The 15349-nt window shown below is 66.4% G+C and overlaps 2 protein-coding genes across 6 annotated transcripts in view; both read left to right on the forward strand.

Annotated features, from left to right (window-relative positions):
• Nucleotides 1-23: 23 nt before the first annotated feature.
• ANKRD33 (ankyrin repeat domain 33) lies at nucleotides 24-4138 on the forward strand. The gene is made up of 4 exons (XM_026114304.2): nucleotides 24-347; nucleotides 767-896; nucleotides 1632-1772; nucleotides 2449-4138. Exons 1-4 carry the CDS (start codon nucleotides 24-26, stop codon nucleotides 3222-3224), a joined length of 1371 nt encoding a protein of 456 aa, XP_025970089.2. The 3' UTR covers nucleotides 3225-4138.
• A 2048-nt stretch (nucleotides 4139-6186) lies between these two features.
• ACVRL1 (activin A receptor like type 1) overlaps nucleotides 6187-15349 on the forward strand; it is a 10099-nt gene continuing 936 nt past the window's right edge. Inside the window, exons 1-10 of one of the 5 annotated variants that reach the window (XM_064498497.1) lie at nucleotides 6187-6328; nucleotides 6783-6978; nucleotides 10721-10791; nucleotides 11371-11595; nucleotides 11681-11886; nucleotides 12016-12115; nucleotides 12492-13010; nucleotides 13079-13276; nucleotides 14721-14851; nucleotides 14968-15349. The exon at nucleotides 14968-15349 is cut by the window's right edge and continues 936 nt beyond it. In XM_064498497.1, the coding sequence (XP_064354567.1) occupies nucleotides 10725-10791; nucleotides 11371-11595; nucleotides 11681-11886; nucleotides 12016-12115; nucleotides 12492-13010; nucleotides 13079-13276; nucleotides 14721-14851; nucleotides 14968-15102 (1581 nt within the window). In that variant the 5' untranslated portion in view covers nucleotides 6187-6328; nucleotides 6783-6978; nucleotides 10721-10724 and the 3' untranslated portion in view covers nucleotides 15103-15349. Of the gene's footprint in view, nucleotides 6329-6520; nucleotides 6979-9005; nucleotides 9329-10245; nucleotides 10269-10720; nucleotides 10792-11370; nucleotides 11596-11680; nucleotides 11887-12015; nucleotides 12116-12491; nucleotides 13011-13078; nucleotides 13277-14720; nucleotides 14852-14967 lie in introns of those variants that run through there. The other 4 variants (XM_064498500.1, XM_064498496.1, XM_064498501.1 and 1 more) reach the window with 4 other exon arrangements.

A 15349-nucleotide genomic window follows, 5' to 3' on the forward strand; every position in this document is an offset into this window, starting at 1 on the left:
CGGGCCGGACTCGCCCCCGCCGCATGGGCCGGGTGACGGATGGACGCGGTGGAAGAGAAGCCGCAGACCCCGCTGCAAGCCTGGATGCCTCCGACCCGGAGCTGCACTACGAGGAGGAGGAGGAGGAGGAAGATGAGTCAAGCGGGGAGTCCGAGTCCTCGGACACCAGCAGCATCTTCTCCGAGGACTCCGTCTACCCCTGCTGCGAGCTCTCCGCGGGGGCCGGCGGCGGCCAGGACCTCAGCCTCTACCAGTGCTGCCTCCGAAACGACGCCGAGCTGCTGCAGGGGAAGCTGGAGCGCGGCGTGAGCAGGCGGGAGGCCACGGAGCTGGACGTCAACGGGAGGGTGAGTGCCGGGTGCGGGCGCCGGGGGCCCTGGGCGGAGAGGGGGTGACTAGGAGGAGGATTTCCCAGGAACAGGCAAATTTTGGAGAACGGCTGCTGCTGAAGCAGGTGTGGCAGGAGGCAGGGTCCTGGGCTGAGATGCCGGGGAAGCAGGTCACAGACCTGGGGGACCGCTGAGCCGAGCCGCCCACGGGTGTCCTGGTTTTGTACCGGTCCTCGGAGCCGACCCAGATGCCCTCACTTTCCTCGTGTTATCAGCTGTTTTCCCATCCTGGTTTGGGGTGGGGGGGAAAAGACATGGAGAATGGTACCGTGGGAGCGGCCGTGCGGGGCCGGGAGAAGGGCAGGGCCGTGGAGAGCATCGTGGTGGGGAGGAAACTGCGACAACAGCCCTGGACCTTAGTGCTGCCTCCTCCCCAGAACGGGCTGATGGTCGCCTGCTGCATGGGCTTTGTGGACGTGGTGCCTCTGCTGAGGAAGTGCCCGTACATAAATATCAATCAGCAGGATAACGAGGGGAACACCGCGCTGATGATGGCAGCCCAGGCAGGTAGGCGCCGCGCTGAACCTGTGCAACAGCCCAAGCAGTGACGTAACCCCCTGTATTTCCCCCCACCCTGTGCAAGTTCATGGCTTGTTATGGTAGCACAGCTTTAAAAATGGGTAGCTTATGCAAAAGTGGAGGTCCTTACAGTAATGTTCTCCTGGCTGTGCAATTTGTCCCGCCTGATTAATTGTTTCTAGCAACAGAAATAGCGACTGAGCCAGACCCTCAGCTCAGCTAATCCAACAGCTCTTCAATAAAGCCAAGTGAGCTGCAGTGATTTACATCAACGAAAGGTCTGAGCTGATAAATCACACGTTTAGGGACTGAGTCTTCTGTCACAGTTTTATGTATTTTTCTCCCTACAGCAGCATAACGCCGCTCCCTTTGGCGTGAGTCCCCGTTGATTAACCCCAGAGGGAAGCGAAGTAGGATGTTAAAACGGGGATCACGTTTTATTCCTACTTTCCGTATAGTTGTTGGAACTGGTGTTTTTTGTGCTGTTGGATTCTTTCCCGCTTTATCTGCTCGAAGCAGCTGGTGAGCTAACGATGTTCCTGGCGTTTCATTACCTCGGCTTTTCAAAAATAAAGCAGGATCTTTTAGGTCCGGTTCCCTGCAAGTTGCTGCATTTTTGTACTCCTAAAATGCAGTTGCTGAACGTTCTCCCTATACGCAGGCATCACATAGTTATCGCTTGTTAACCGTCCAAACTCTAACGCAGCGTCTCTGGTTGTTAAGGGCACATCACGATAGTCAACTATCTCCTGAACTACTACCCAGCTCTGGAGGTCGACAAGAGAGACGGCCGGGGCCTGACCGCCCTGATGAAGGCTGCGGTGCAGGGGAGGAAGGACTGCGTGACAGCCCTGCTGCTGGCGGGTGAGCCTCTTTCTCGGAAAACTCGACGAATTTCTGGGTGAGATGTATTTTTTGCAGCTGTGAACGTCCCCGTGAAAGGAGTTGGCTGTTATTTAGGCATCTCGGCACGGCTGCCTCCTCTCTGGTTAAATGTGGCAGCTGTCTTGCTGTCTTTCCATGGACTCTTGCAAGATCTGACGTGATGCCTCTGGGGAAAAACACGGGGTTTTGCACTGGTGCTTTTTGATGCAAGGTTTAAGTGAGCTTGAGGACTTTATCCCTGCCTTGCGATTCACTGTGCACGGCTGGTCTCAGCTTTGGCGTTAGTCTTGAATAGCCGAGAACCAGCCTGGTCTCCCGACTTTGCGGAGAGCCCCTTGTGCAGCGAAGAGGCGGCGGTGGCTCGGGGCTGCTCAGGCTTCTGCAGCGGCTCCTCGGGGCCGGGGCCGGGCGTCCAGGGCAGCTCCAGCCCCCGGGCCGGGCCGTGGCTGACGTCTGCTGGTCACTTCCCCCAAACGCTGGCTTTGGGCTTCGTTTCAGATATTTTTAGATGAAACACAGAATTTTTTTTCCTGTGGGTTTTTGGCACTGCGCTGCTGTTTCCCCCCCCCCCCGCAGCGAGGGAGCTCGTGCCTGCGTCCTGGCCCGGGCGCGCGCTGACGTGCCGTCACGTCTCTTTGCATCCTGCCGTTCCCAGGAGCCGACCTGCAAGCGGTGGATCCCGTCAAGGGGAAGACGGCCCGAGACTGGGCAACGCTCACGGGGCGCTTCGAGACGCTCGTTCAGATCCGGAGCCTCCTGCAGCGCCCGCGGGCAGAGCAGTTCAGCAGCCGGTACCGGCCGGAGTGGCCGGCCCTGGCCGAGCTGGTGGCCAAGGCCCTGAGCCCCAAATCCAGAGGCCAGAGGCTGTCGGAGAAGATCCGGTCCGCGTTGACCTTCAGCTTCCCCAAAGACCCCGAGGAGGACGGTGTGATGGACCACATGGTCAGGATGACCACCTGCCTAGCCAGCCCCTTCGTAGCCACCGCTTGCCGAACCATCTGCCCCGACAGCCCCCCCGAAGTGGGCAAGCGCAGGCCGGCCGTGCCAGAGATCCTCGAGGAGCACACGCCGGCCCAGGACCCCGAGTCGGAAGCCAGCTGGGGCTCTGGTGCCGGGACGTCCTCGTGCAACGGCCAGGCCGTGTCGGAGATCAGGCTGCTGTCGCCGTACCGACCCGTCACCGGCCTCAGGAGCTTCCTGCCCTGGAGGCTGCTGCGGAGGAACAGCATCTTCCCTGGAGACCAGATCCCTAAAATCAAACTGACCAAGTCCTCCTCCCCGCCTGCCTGCAGGGAGAAGCAGCGACGCTCCCAGAGCAAGAACCTGCTGGAGCCACCCAAGTGGCGGTACAAGTTGCTGAAGGAGGAGAAGAGAGCAGCTGAGGAAGCAGAGGGGAAGAAGAAGAAGCAGCAAAGGAAGAAGAAGGCCTAAGCGGAGAGCTTAGGCGCCAGGGCGAAGCAGCGTCAGGCCCCAGACAGTCCCTTGGACCTGCTCGCTTCATTCTGTGGCAGCGAGGGGTCATTTTCCTTGCAGCCGGGCATGTCCCCGGAGGAAGGACACGGGTGGAGATGCCCGAGAGGTGGACGCTGCATGTGGGTACCCGACCCAAGCCAGCTGAGATCCCCCCAGCCCTGCGTCTCCCGCGCCCTGCCCAGGCCCCTCGTCGCCCGCCTCCAGGGCGATGCCGCAGCGCGGGTGCTCTGCCCGCAGGTAACGCCGGGCTTCGAAGCTGTGGCTCTGCCTCGTCGGCAGCACGAGGCTTCCACGGGGCCGGAGGCTCGCGGGCGGCGTGCTTGGGTGCGCGGCAAGGCCCATCTGCGCCCGAGCACCTCGGCTGGGTCCCGAGGCACGGCGTGCTGCCGAGACGGCTCCTGGGGCACGAGCAGCGGTGGTGAAGAGCCCACGTGGGAGCAGGAGCTGCGGCCAAGCGACGAGGGATGCTGGACTGGGAGGGAGGGACCAGGGAGGGTGACTTATCGTCTCCGGGTCTCCTATATCACTGTTTTAGTAGAGCCAGGCTGCTCTCTGACCCCGCTTCCCCGGGCAGAGCGGGAGGCACCTTGCAGCGATGGCACCGGCGGGTCGTGACGCTGCGCAGCCCGGCTGCCCCTCGGGCAGGCTGCTCGCCGGCACCACGCTCGCTTCGCCACTGTGGCTTGTGGCAAAGGAAGAGAGGTCTGCGACAGAAGGGGCCGCTTTTCCTTTCCTTTCTTTTTTTTCCTCCTCTTTGATCTTATTGAGATCTTGATCCTGCAAACTGTGATGGAACATGACTGTGTAAACTGAAGTGGAAGCGGTTGCCATGTTAACAGCATTGATTTAATGAATAAACCTTCAGGTTGCTTGTCGTGCTGGCAGGAACGCTCTGCCCTTTCTGCTACCGTTCTGCGTCCAGGGCAGCGAAACGTTGACTTCGGCCCTGCTGCCCATTCCCAGGTGCAGCGAGGGGGAGCGTCTTGCGTCCCACCGCGCGGAGCCCAGGAGAGCAGACACGAGCCCCGGGTACCAGCCGGCGCTGGGGGCAGGTGCTCGGCCTCGGCTCCCCGCTCCGTGCAGAAGCGCTAGTCACGACCGCGTAGGGCTGGGCGATAAGGACCTCTTTCTTCTCCTTGGCTGGCTTTGGTCCCTGGTCCCCTTCTCACCCGGGAAACCTCTCGGGACTGCTCTCGGGCTGCAGAAACTCTCATTTTGCAAAGTTTGGTGGGTTAAATCCGCAGGCACTCCCCAGCGAAGGGTCTAGGCTACCCTCCATCGTCCCTCACCGCTGCCGAGGAAGCCCGTCTGTGTTTTATTGCACACTCGTGGTCTTTAGGTGAATATTTGCTAATTTTCCCTTAGCTCAAGCGTGAGAAGCTGGTGCTCTTCCACCGCAGAGGTGCCCAAGCCCTGTTGCTGTCACGGCATCGTCGGCGTGGCCCTGGCTGGTGGTCCCAGGTGAGGTCTGCGGAAGCCGTGCCTCCTCCCGGGCTCTCCCTCCTTCCCCCTCCACGGCTCACTCTCTTGCTGCACCGCTGGAGTTCAGGCCCGATGGCTTTTAAAGGTTTTATAAAAATATGTTTATTCCCCTGATGAAGATCATGTTCAAAAATTTGAGTTCCTCCAGCTTGGCCCCTCTTTAGAAGATAACAGCGAATGGAGCAGCCAGCTTCAGCCCTCGGCCGGGAGCCTGCGCGTGGGAGGAAGGTCGCTGCGGTTATGGGGACTTGCACGTTGTGCCGAGCTTTCGTGGCTGTCCCGACCTTCCTCCTCCTCCTCCTCCTCTCTGGGCCTCCCGGCTGGATCCCACGGGGAGCACGAGCCTCGCTCGTCCACGTGCTGATGCTGCAGCTCCTCCGACGCTCGGGGCAACCGGAGCAGAAGCCCCTCGAGCCGGGTGCGGGGAGCGCGTGCAGGTACCAGCCCTCGCGCTCTGCCAGCCTCAGTGACCCGCAGCCCTGGAGCCTATCGATGACACAGAGGCCGTCCAGGAATAGCTCCGGGAGGGGCCGCCTGCGAGTCAGATGGCCGCGATCCGCGCGCGGGAGCAGAGATGGTGCAGGCGATAAGGCGTCTGCAGGCACAGACTTCCTCCCCGCGGCCCGGCGGACGCCCGCGCCTGTCTGATGGAAGCTGCCCCTTTCCCAGGCTCGGGCGCCAGCGCCGCGCGGCTCCTTCCGCCCGCCCCGGCTTGCGAGGGGACAGGAATCGCGCAGCAAACAGGCCTCTCTCGTGGGCAAGGCCACAAGCGAAGGTCGTTCCTGTTTCGTGCTGCTGTTTGCTTGTTTAACTCCTCGGATCTCAGGCGGTTCGCAGGATGCTGGGGGAACGGCGACCAGCAGCACCCCACCGCGTGCGGCGATGCGCGGCTCTCCCGGCCCCGGACCCAGACGGCCGGTCCCAGCCCGAGGGGGTGGAGGGTGCAGCCTGGGCTCGTGGCGAAACGAGGAGAGGCAAAGCAGGCCCCGTAACTTCATTGTGAAAGAGGGAGCAATGCCAGCCCACGTCGCTGGCTCCCTTCTCCTGCCCCGTGAGCTGGTCAAGGTGCCAGGAGGCAGCTGGGAGCGAGCCAGGAGCCGGGGCGACGGCCTGGGAATGTGTCGGAGGAAGAGGAGGGGGATGGAGGCAGGCGACGCAGCTGAACCCGGCGTGGCCGAAGGAACGGCTCTGAAATGGTGAAAGGGGAAGCGTCGCTTCTGCTCCCCGAAGCGGCGCCTTGGGCAGGGAGCCGGGGGCGGCTGGGCCCCATCCTCCCGCCGTGGGAACGCCGCTGGCTTAACGTCCCGACGCGGCCTCGAGGGCTGCATCGCGGCGTCTGCTCCTGCCGAGCCCCCTCGGTCCGCGCCCGCCCGGCTCTGCTCCCCTCCGTCCCCGCCGATGGACGGCAGAGCATCCCGTACGGAGCCGCCTTCCACCCCGCGGCGCCTCGTTGGGTCCAGGAGCTCCCGTCCTCCGACGTAGCTGCCCCAAAGTCCTGCCGGGACACCCGACGCGCCGGCCGTGCACGCTGACACCGTGCCCCGCCGGCCCTCGTGTCCCTCTGCACCCTTCCTAACCCGGTACAGCCAAACCGGCCGGACGCGGAGGCTTCGGATGCTCCCGGGGGGGAGGTGCTGGGCGCTCCCCCCCCGCCCCGGGCGGTGGGATTTGGTGGGAAAGCTCCTGGCGAGGGGCAGGGAGGGAGGACGGGACGAGGGAGAGCAGCAGGATGGGGCCGGGGCCGGTGCGCGGGAGGAAGGGAGGCTGGACGTGGATGTGTGCTCAGCAATAGGAAATGCTTTATTAGCTGGGAGTGGTGGAGAAAAGCCAGGCAGGAAGAGGCAGTAATAAGAAACATTTTTTTGACTTCTCCCACATCCAGATCGCAGCGCGCTTGCCAAACGGCTGCGTTTGGGCAGCGGGGACGCGGAGCGGAGCCCCGGGGTGGGGCCGGGACCCGGGACGGGTGACACCGGGGCCGCGGCGGGAGGTCGGGCGGGGAGGGCAGGGCGCGGACCCATGCGGCTCCGGCAGGCCGCGGCGCCCGGCACGGAGGAGAGCTGCCCGGGCTGAGCCCAGCGCCGGAGCCGGGCTCGGGGCCGAGTCGCAGCCGCTGGTGGCGAGGAGGAGGAAGAGGAGGAGGAGGAGCGGAGCCGGGGTCGGGCAGCGCTCTGCAGGACCCGCCGGCCGCCCGGGGCTGATGCTGCCCGGGGAAGGGGCAGAGCTGTAGGTGAGTCGGAAAACGTCGCGTGCTCTTGGGTTCGCCGCTCTCCGGGGCGGCAAAAGGGGAGCGAGGCTTCGGAGCCGGCGTAGAGCCGCGTGGGACGGAAACCGGCTCATCCCGAGCTCGGACCGCTCGAGGCTCGAGTCTGCGCTCCGGCTCGGTCCTGGCTCTCCGTCGCGTGCCGGAGCGGGCTGGTCCTCGGGGTCCTCCCGTCCCCGCAAACTTTCATCGCTGCTACGACTTGGGTCTGCTGGCACCCGCGGGGGTGGGACGGGTCCGGCCTCGGAGGAACGAATCCAGACCTGGAATAAGAGCCCCAAAACCGGCAGCTTTCCCTCCTGATTTGCACTAGTGTAACTGAGGTCAGGATTTGGCCCCGTTTCCACTGCTGTCGTTAGGACACGGGTTTCCTTCAGGGTTACGGAGGAACCGGGACTTTGGCAAAGCCAATAGAGTAAATCTGGATTTACACCAGCACCGCCGACAGCAGGATCTGTCCCCAGATCCTCGTTAAAGAGCTGAAATAACACGTGGCTCCCAGCAAGGACCTGGGAGTGAAGGACTCGGGAAGGCAGAGGAACGAAGCGGGTAGAGGCCGTGGTGCGACACGGTGGCTCATCCCGACGCGGTTTCTGCAGAGCAAAGGGGCATTTCGCTAGCGTGCGTTCCAAAATAGAGCAGGCGAGGCAGAGCCCACTGATGTGATTTATCATGGCTTTCAGGAGGGTCTTTTCCGAGGTTTATCCCAAAAGGCTTGGAGGTAAAAAGCTATGATGAGTCAGGGGCTAAGAGACGGAGCAAGGACTAAGAGAAATGCCCAGTTTCTGCCCGATCGGGGCAGCTGACGGCGGAGACGGCAGCGCTGGAGGGGGCCGGGGCTGCTCTGCCCCGACGGCCCGGCCGGGCAGGGGAGGCAGAGGAGAAATCTGCAGTGTAAAGGTGTTTAGCAGAGTCGAGCCCCCGAGGCAACCGGAGCGACCTGGCACCTCTCTGAGCTGTAAAATGAGTCGCACCGGCGCAGGACGGGCTCGGGGGGAGAGCTCGACCCGGCTCCCCAGGCTGCACCAGCCATCAAAGCTCATGAGATTTTTGCAGACACGAGGGCGGCTCTGGGATACGGCGTGGTCGGATCAGCGAAGCGGCTGCTGTCGGGAGCAAGGGCTCAGTTTTCGGAGCAAAGAGCCCAGAAGAGCCCGATTTGGGCGGTCTGGGGGCCCTGAGACGCGCTGCAGGGACCTTCCCAAAGCTTGTGGCATGCACGAACGTTATAAACGGGTCAAGCCAGCAAAACGCTCCTTTGCCATTCTCCGAATAAGTAGATATGTGGAGTATTAGCATCATTTTCCTGTTCTCTGACAAATTAGCATGGCGCGTGGCAAGCTGCTCTGAACCAGACCCTGCGTCTGAGCTGGTCTCGACTTAACGTGCCTCCCTCCGCTCCGAGCCCCGGCTTTGCCCGGAGCCCGCGCCCGCTCCCCTGCCGTCTCGGCGCGCTGCAGCGGCGCTTGCACCGTCGCCCTGCGCCCGTCCCGCGGCAACGCGGGCCGGCGAGAGGGTCCCTGCAGTGGCCGTTTCCCCGCAATGGGGACGAATGGGGAACTGAGCCGCGAGCTGCATCCTGCTACCGAGAAAGCTCCCAGCAGCAGCCGCGGGGCAGAGAGGAAGCGCCGGGATTGCAGAGCCGCGAGCGGGGCGCAGGGCTGCTCCGCAGAGCCGTGCTGCCGGGGAGCGGTCCTCCGTGCCCAGCGCGCACCAGGGCTGCTCCAGAAACCTTCAGAGCCCGGCCCAGCGCTTAGCCGTGCAAAGGAATAACTGCAGAGAAGGGTAAAACCATCTCCCCCGCGGTGCTGCTTGCAAGGACCGTGCACCCCGTCCTGTTTCCCGGGTGCAGACGGAGCCGCAGCCTTCGCCTTGCCGGAGGCCCCGTCTCCAGCCGCTCCGAGGAGCGCCGGCATCGCTGAACCGCCCTGCTCAGCCCCGGGAAATGCCTCATCCCGGGGCCAGCTCTTGCTCGAGACGCTGCTGGCAGGGTCAGCCGTTTCTATTGTTTCCAGCGGCTTCGATGCCGCTGCCGGTCGGCGGTGCCCCCGCATCCGCGTGGTCCGTGCCTGGCGCCGGCGCCCCGCTGGCACCTCCCTTCCCGGGGAGACGCTGTTTATTCTCTCTGTATCCTTGAGGATCCTGCAAGTCCTTCAGGATGGAAGGGTGCCAAGCTGCAGCGACTTCCCACCACTGACCCTTTCGGGTCTCGTGCCTCGGGCTCGACGTCGCGCTGGGCACGAGGAGAGTCCGTAAGCTGCAGCTCGGACGTGTGTCGCAGTGAAGAAGAGGAGAGGGAGGAAGGCTCTCAGCTGAGGTGCCTGGATTCGGGCTGCCTCAGAAATGGTTGCTCAGGGTGGGCCTGGGTTAAGATTTGGTTTTGTTTAGCCCTGACCAACCATGTGGTTTCGTCACGTATATCGCGATATTTTGGGCGAGGGCCTGATCCTCTTGCATTTACCAGCAAAACTCTGCGGGCTTCCAGCGAGGCAGGGCTGTACTCGCCGTGTTTTACTGGAAGTTCCCTCTCTGCGGGGGAAATGGCTCTGTGGGAGTCTCAGCTAACACTTGAAGGCTGCATTTCATAGCTGTCCTAGGAAAAGCCAGGAAAACGCGCCCGGGAGCATCCCGGCAGCCGGTGAAGCGGCTCTTTCTTGCAGCCCAGCTGCCCTCCAAATGCACCGAGCATCGCTGCGGCGTGCTCCCGGCTGGCAGGGCACCGCTCCAGCCGTGGGGGCTGCCGGGTGCCCCAGAGCCCCCCCAGCCCCCGGGGGCTTCCTCTGCACGCACAGCCCCCAAGCGAGCTATTTTGGGGAGGAAAGGTCCCTTTCGCGCCGCGCCGCGGCAGGGCCCCCCGGGACGGATATGTCCGTGCGCGCTGCCGAGGTCGCCGCTTGCGTGACTGCGTTTCCCCATCGCGGCCCGAATCTAAACAATCTTGATTCCTGTCCCGGCGGCGAGGGGCAGGGCGCCTTGAATCGCAGGAAACGGAGCCCGCGGCCTGTTTGCGCGAGCAGCCCGGGGGGGGGCTGCCCGCCGGGGCCGGGGCTCGGCTGCCGGGGCGGGGGGATGCCGGCGGGGCGAGGGGCACGGCTGCGGTCCGGCCCCGGGCTGTTTGCCTTGGCAGGAGTTTCTCTGTTGCAAGGAAGCATTTAAAAAAAAAAAAAAAAAAAACGACCAACAAAACCTTCCCCAAAGGAGCAGCCGGGAAACTTTTGGCTGCCTGCGGCGACTCGCCGGGGTCATCGATAAGCTCGGTACAGAAATCCCAGAAATGGGAAGGCACCAAAATGCCGATCGTTGGGATGGAGGAGGGCGGCCGGGGCGGCGCGGGACCCCAACGGCTGCGGTTCCCACGGCTGCTCTCCCGGCCGCGATGGGGACACGACGGGGACGCGACGGGGACGCCCGCCCGCCGATCCCACTGCACACGTGTCCGCCGACGCCGGGGAATCGTGCTCAGGAAGGGGTGGAAACCTGGACGTCCGGAGCCGAATTCCACTCGGAGCGAGCACATCCTACCTAGCGCCGCTTCCCTCCCGGCCGCAGGACGCGAAGGCTCCGGCGGCGGCGGGGGCACCCGGCGATGGGTCCCCTGCGAGGCACCGCGGCCGCTGCACCGTCCCACCAAGGCTGGTCCCATCCCCGGGAGCGGGATGCCGTCCCTGGGCAGCGAGCCTGAGCCGCCCTCCGCCTCTGTTTTCCGCAGAAAAATGCCCCGAGGAGCCGCCGGCGCGGCGCTGCTGGCAATCCTGACCGTTTCGCTGGGCTTCGCCGCCGGTGAGTAGCAAAACCGTGCAGCAAACCCCCCCCCCCCGGGCAGGGTCCCGCCGCGGCCTCTGGCTGGTCCCACCCGGCTTCCCTCGCCCCGAGCCCGCTGCTTCCAGGGGGAATGTTTTCGTGCAAAAGGGCAGGGCTGTATTGGGCGGCAGGAATGCGGCTGGGCCATCGCTGCCAGGGGGACGAGCCCAGCCTCGGAGCCCGGCTCCCAAAACACATCCCGCCGGCAGCGCCCGGGGCTGCACGGCCGGCGGTTCCCGGGCTCTCCGGGACCCCGCTGCTCCGGAGCTGCCTCGGCTCCTGGGAACCGGCCCCCGGAGCGAGGGTGTCCGTAGCGGCCGGGAGGCCTCCGCGGGCAGGATGCGACCCCGGCGCTGGTCACCACGAGCCTGGGCAGCCCCGTTAGTCACTGCCGGGCTCGTTTTCCCCGTGCGCCCCGGGGAGCAGAGATGCTCCGGGCGAGCAGTGATGCTCCGGGCAAGCCGGGCTCCGCGGTCCAGGGCTGCCGCTCTGCAAAGCCGCCCCGGGGTCCGGGGAAGAGCACGGACCCGCAGCGAGCGGCTGTGCCCGCGCCCGCAGGCGAGCTGCTCTGCGCCTGCGACGTGCCGCACTGCAACGTCTCCACGTGCCGGGGGAAGGTGTGCTTCGTCAGCAAGAGCAGGGAGGGCGGCAGCGTCACCCGGCGCAAGGGCTGCTTCTCGCAGCACCTCCTGGAGAGCTGCCGCGGCCCCGTCATGGAGCACTTCGGCACCAAGTGCTGCAACGCCAGCATGTGCAACGCCCACCTGGAGATCTACCTGCGAGGTAGGAGCGGGCCGCGGCGCCGCGCCGTGCCGTGCCGTGCCGGCCGCACGGTGCCCCGGTCCCAGCCGGCGTTGCCCCCCGGCAGGCGAGGAGGCGCCGGGGCCGGCGGCCGCGCTGCCCGGCCTGCTGCTGCTGACCGTCGTGCCGCTGCTGGGGCTGCTGCTGCTGGCGGCGCTCGCCGCGCTCTTCGGCTGGAAGCTGGTGCAGCACCGCCGCGCCGGGGCCCGGGGCCGCGCCGGCGAAGCCGACCTGCCGCTGAAGGCGTCCGTGGCCGGCGACAGCACCCTGGAGGTGGGCGAGGGGCCGGGGCGGGCGCCGGCGTGCCGTGCCGTGCCGTGTCGTGCCGCGCCGTGCCGTGCCGTGCCGTGCCGTGCCGCGCCGCGGGGTCCCGCTCACCGCGCCGCCGGCCCCGTCTTGCAGGACCTGCTCGGCGACGACTGCACCACGGGCAGCGGCTCGGGGCTGCCCTTCCTCGTGCAGCGCACCGTGGCCCGGCAGATCGCCCTGGCCGAGTGCGTGGGTAAGAGCCCGTGGCAGCCGGGCCGGCACGTGTCGGAGCGGGGCCCGGCATCCCGGTTCCCGCAGGCAGCTGGGATGCAGTGTGTGCCGGAGCGGGGCCTGGCATCCCGGTTCCCATGGGGTGCCGGAGTGGGGCCCCAGCATCCCGGTTCCCATGGGCAGCCGGGGTGTGGTGCATGCCGGAGTGGGGCCCTGGTGTCCTGCTTCCCGCGGGCAGCCGGGATGCGGTATGTGCCGGAGCAGGGCCCGGCATCCTGGTTCCCATGGGCAGCTGGTACCCAGAGCATGCCGGAGCGGGGCCCCAGCATCCCGGTTCCCGCGGGCAGCGGGGCCGGCGGCGGTGGGTGACGGGCGCCCCGGTGCCGCGTCCCCCCCAGGCAAGGGGCGCTACGGCGAGGTGTGGCGCGGCGTGTGGCACGGCGAGAGCGTGGCCGTGAAGATCTTCTCCTCGCGGGACGAGCAGTCGTGGTTCCGCGAGACGGAGATCTACAACACGGTGCTGCTGCGGCACGACAACATCCTGGGTGAGCGCCGGGACGGGGACGGGGACGGGGACGGGGACAGGGACGGGGACGGGGACGGGACCGGCCGCTCCACGCTCGCCGCCCCCCCGCCGCCAGGCTTCATCGCCTCCGACATGACGTCGAGGAACTCCAGCACCCAGCTGTGGCTCATCACCCACTACCACGAGCACGGCTCCCTCTACGACTACCTGCAGCGCACGGCGCTGGACGGCGCCGGCTGCCTGGCGCTGGCCTCCTCCATCATCTGCGGCCTGGTGCACCTGCACGTGGAGATCTTCGGCACGCAGGGCAAGCCGGCCATCGCCCACCGCGACCTCAAGAGCCGGAACATCCTGGTGAAGAGCAACCGGCAGTGCTGCATCGCCGACCTGGGTGAGCGGGGGCCGGCGGGGGGGGCGCGGGCGGCGGCGGGCGGCTCACCGGCGCCCGCCCCGCCGCAGGGCTGGCCGTCATGCACTCGCAGGGCAGCGACTACCTGGACGTGGGCAACAACCCGCGCGTGGGCACCAAGCGCTACATGGCCCCCGAGGTGCTGAGCGAGCAGATCCGCACCGACTGCTTCGAGTCCTACAAGAAGACGGACATCTGGGCCTACGGGCTGGTGCTCTGGGAGATCGCCCGGCGCACGGTCGTCAACGGTGAGCGGCGGCACGGGAGCCCGCGGGAGCTTGCAGGAGCGTGGAAACCCATGGGACAGCGGGAGCTTGCAGGAGCATGGGAGCCCGCGGGAGCTCGCGGGAGCTTGCAGGAGCGTGGAAACCCATGGGACCGCGGGAGCTTGCAGGAGCATGGGAGCTTGCAGGATCCTGCAGGAGCACGGGAGCCCGCGGGAGCGTGGGAGCCTGCGGGAGCTTGCAGGATCCGGCAGGAGTGCGGGATCCAGCAGGAGCTTGCAGGATCCGACAGGAGCGCAGGATCTGGCAGGAGCTTGCAGGATCTGGCAGGAGCTTGCAGGATCCGGCAGGAATGCGGGAGCTTGCGGGAGCGCAGGAGCTTGCAGGAGTGCGGGAGCCCGCGGCTGCTGCTCCTGCTCGCTCGCTCGCTCCCCCTTGCCCGCCAGATTAGCCGCAAATTATAAACACCGTAATCTCGTGTCAGCGCCCGGCGCCCTGATTAAAGGGCCCGCGAGGCTCAATCAGCGGCGGGCCCGCGCGGCGCTGATTAGGGCGGCAGCGGCATCGAGCCGCCTGGACGCCGGCCACGGCCGGAGCGCGGCTGCGCGGGGACGCGGCGCCCGGTCGGCAGAGCCCCCGGAGACGCTGGCCGCAGGCGGGAGGTGCCCCGAGGTGCCGTCTGCCCCCGAGGTGCCGTCTGCCCCCGATAATCCCCTCTGCTGCCCCGGGGCTCCTCCGGATTAAGCGTTTGCTCCGAATTAGCGAAGCCGCGTGCAGGCCGGGGCCCCGAGCCGGCAGGTCTTCACTCCTGCGGGACGAGCGGGCGCCGGGCTGGGGGGCTCGTGGGGCTGGGGGGGCCCCGGGGCTGAGACCCCCCGGGCACACGGACGCACCGGGCCGGCTGGCAGGTCCGGCCGGGGCCGCGGGCAGAGGCGCTGGCTGCGAGGGGGCACCGGGACGTGGAGGCGGTGCTGGAGCTGGAGCTGGTGCTAGAGCCGGTGCCAGAGCCAGTATCAGGGCTAGAGCCAGGGCGAGGGCTGGTGCCGATGCCAGAGCTGGTGCTGGAGCCAGAGTTTGTGCTAGAGCCAGTGCTAGAGTCAATGCCGGAGCTGGGATCGGTGCCAGAGCTGGTGCTGGGGCTGGGGCTGGTGCTGGGGCTGGGGCTGGGGCTGGTGCCAGAGCCGGTTCTGGCCCGGCAGAGCAGCCCTGGTGCAGCCACGCGATGCAGGGCTGGAGCCGGGGATTTGGCTCCGGAGCAGCGGTTGCCGGCTCAGGATGCTGCGTGTGCATATGTGTGTGTGCGTGTGCGTGCACATGCGTGTGTGCACATGCGTGTGTGCATGCGTGTGCATGCGTGCACGGAGCCGGGGTGGCCCCGGGCACCGGGCTGCAGGCGAGGCGGGTAACGAGCCGGGGCAGCACTCACAGCCCCTTCCTCCCCCCTCCTCCTCCTCCTCCTCCCCGCCAGGCATCGTGGAGGAGTACCGGCCGCCCTTCTTCGACGTGGTGCCCAGCGACCCCAGCTTCGAGGACATGCGGAAGGTGGTGTGCGTGGACCAGCAGACGCCCGCCGTGCCCAACCGCCTCTTCTCCAACGCGGTACGTCCCGCCGGATCCGGCCCCGCGGTGCGGGATCCCGCCTTCCCGCGGCCGGGACGGGCTGGGCCGGGACGGGAGGCCGGCGGCACCCCCGGCCCATCGCCTCCCCCCCCCAGGTCCTGTCCGCCCTGGCGAAGGTGATGAAGGAGTGCTGGTACCAGAGCCCCTCGGCCCGCCTCACCGCCCTGCGCATCAAGAAGACGCTCAAGAAGCTCAGCCATTCCCTGGAGAAACCCAAGCAGGAGTGCTGAGCCCCGCCGCGGCCCCCCGGCCCGTCTTCAGTCGCAAAAAAAAAGAAAAAGGCAAAAAAAGCGCAGCTCTTCCAGCCCCTTTATGAACATCCCCCCCCCCCGGATCCGTAACCCGGCGCCGGCCTGTCCCACGACCAGGCAGCACCGGGGCTCTGCCTGGCCCGGCTCCCGGCACCGGTTCCCGGCGGGGCTCGCTCGGGAAGGTCTGTCCATCCGTCCGTCCGTCCGTCCGTCCGTCCATCCCCGC

The sequence above is a fragment of the Dromaius novaehollandiae genome, chromosome 28 (assembly GCF_036370855.1).
Source record: "Dromaius novaehollandiae isolate bDroNov1 chromosome 28, bDroNov1.hap1, whole genome shotgun sequence".
NCBI classification, from domain to species: Eukaryota; Metazoa; Chordata; class Aves; order Casuariiformes; family Dromaiidae; genus Dromaius; species Dromaius novaehollandiae.

Excerpts from the sequence above, each read along its gene's own strand:
- ANKRD33 (XM_026114304.2), top strand. The coding sequence starts at position 24 with ATGGGCCGGGTGACGGATGGACGCGGTGGAAGAGAAGCCGCAGACCCC. Across the intron at positions 348-766 it reads AGCTGGACGTCAACGGGAGG|AACGGGCTGATGGTCGCCTG; the intron begins GTGAGTGCCGGG and ends CCTCCTCCCCAG. Across the intron at positions 897-1,631 it reads GATGATGGCAGCCCAGGCAG|GGCACATCACGATAGTCAAC; the intron begins GTAGGCGCCGCG and ends CTGGTTGTTAAG.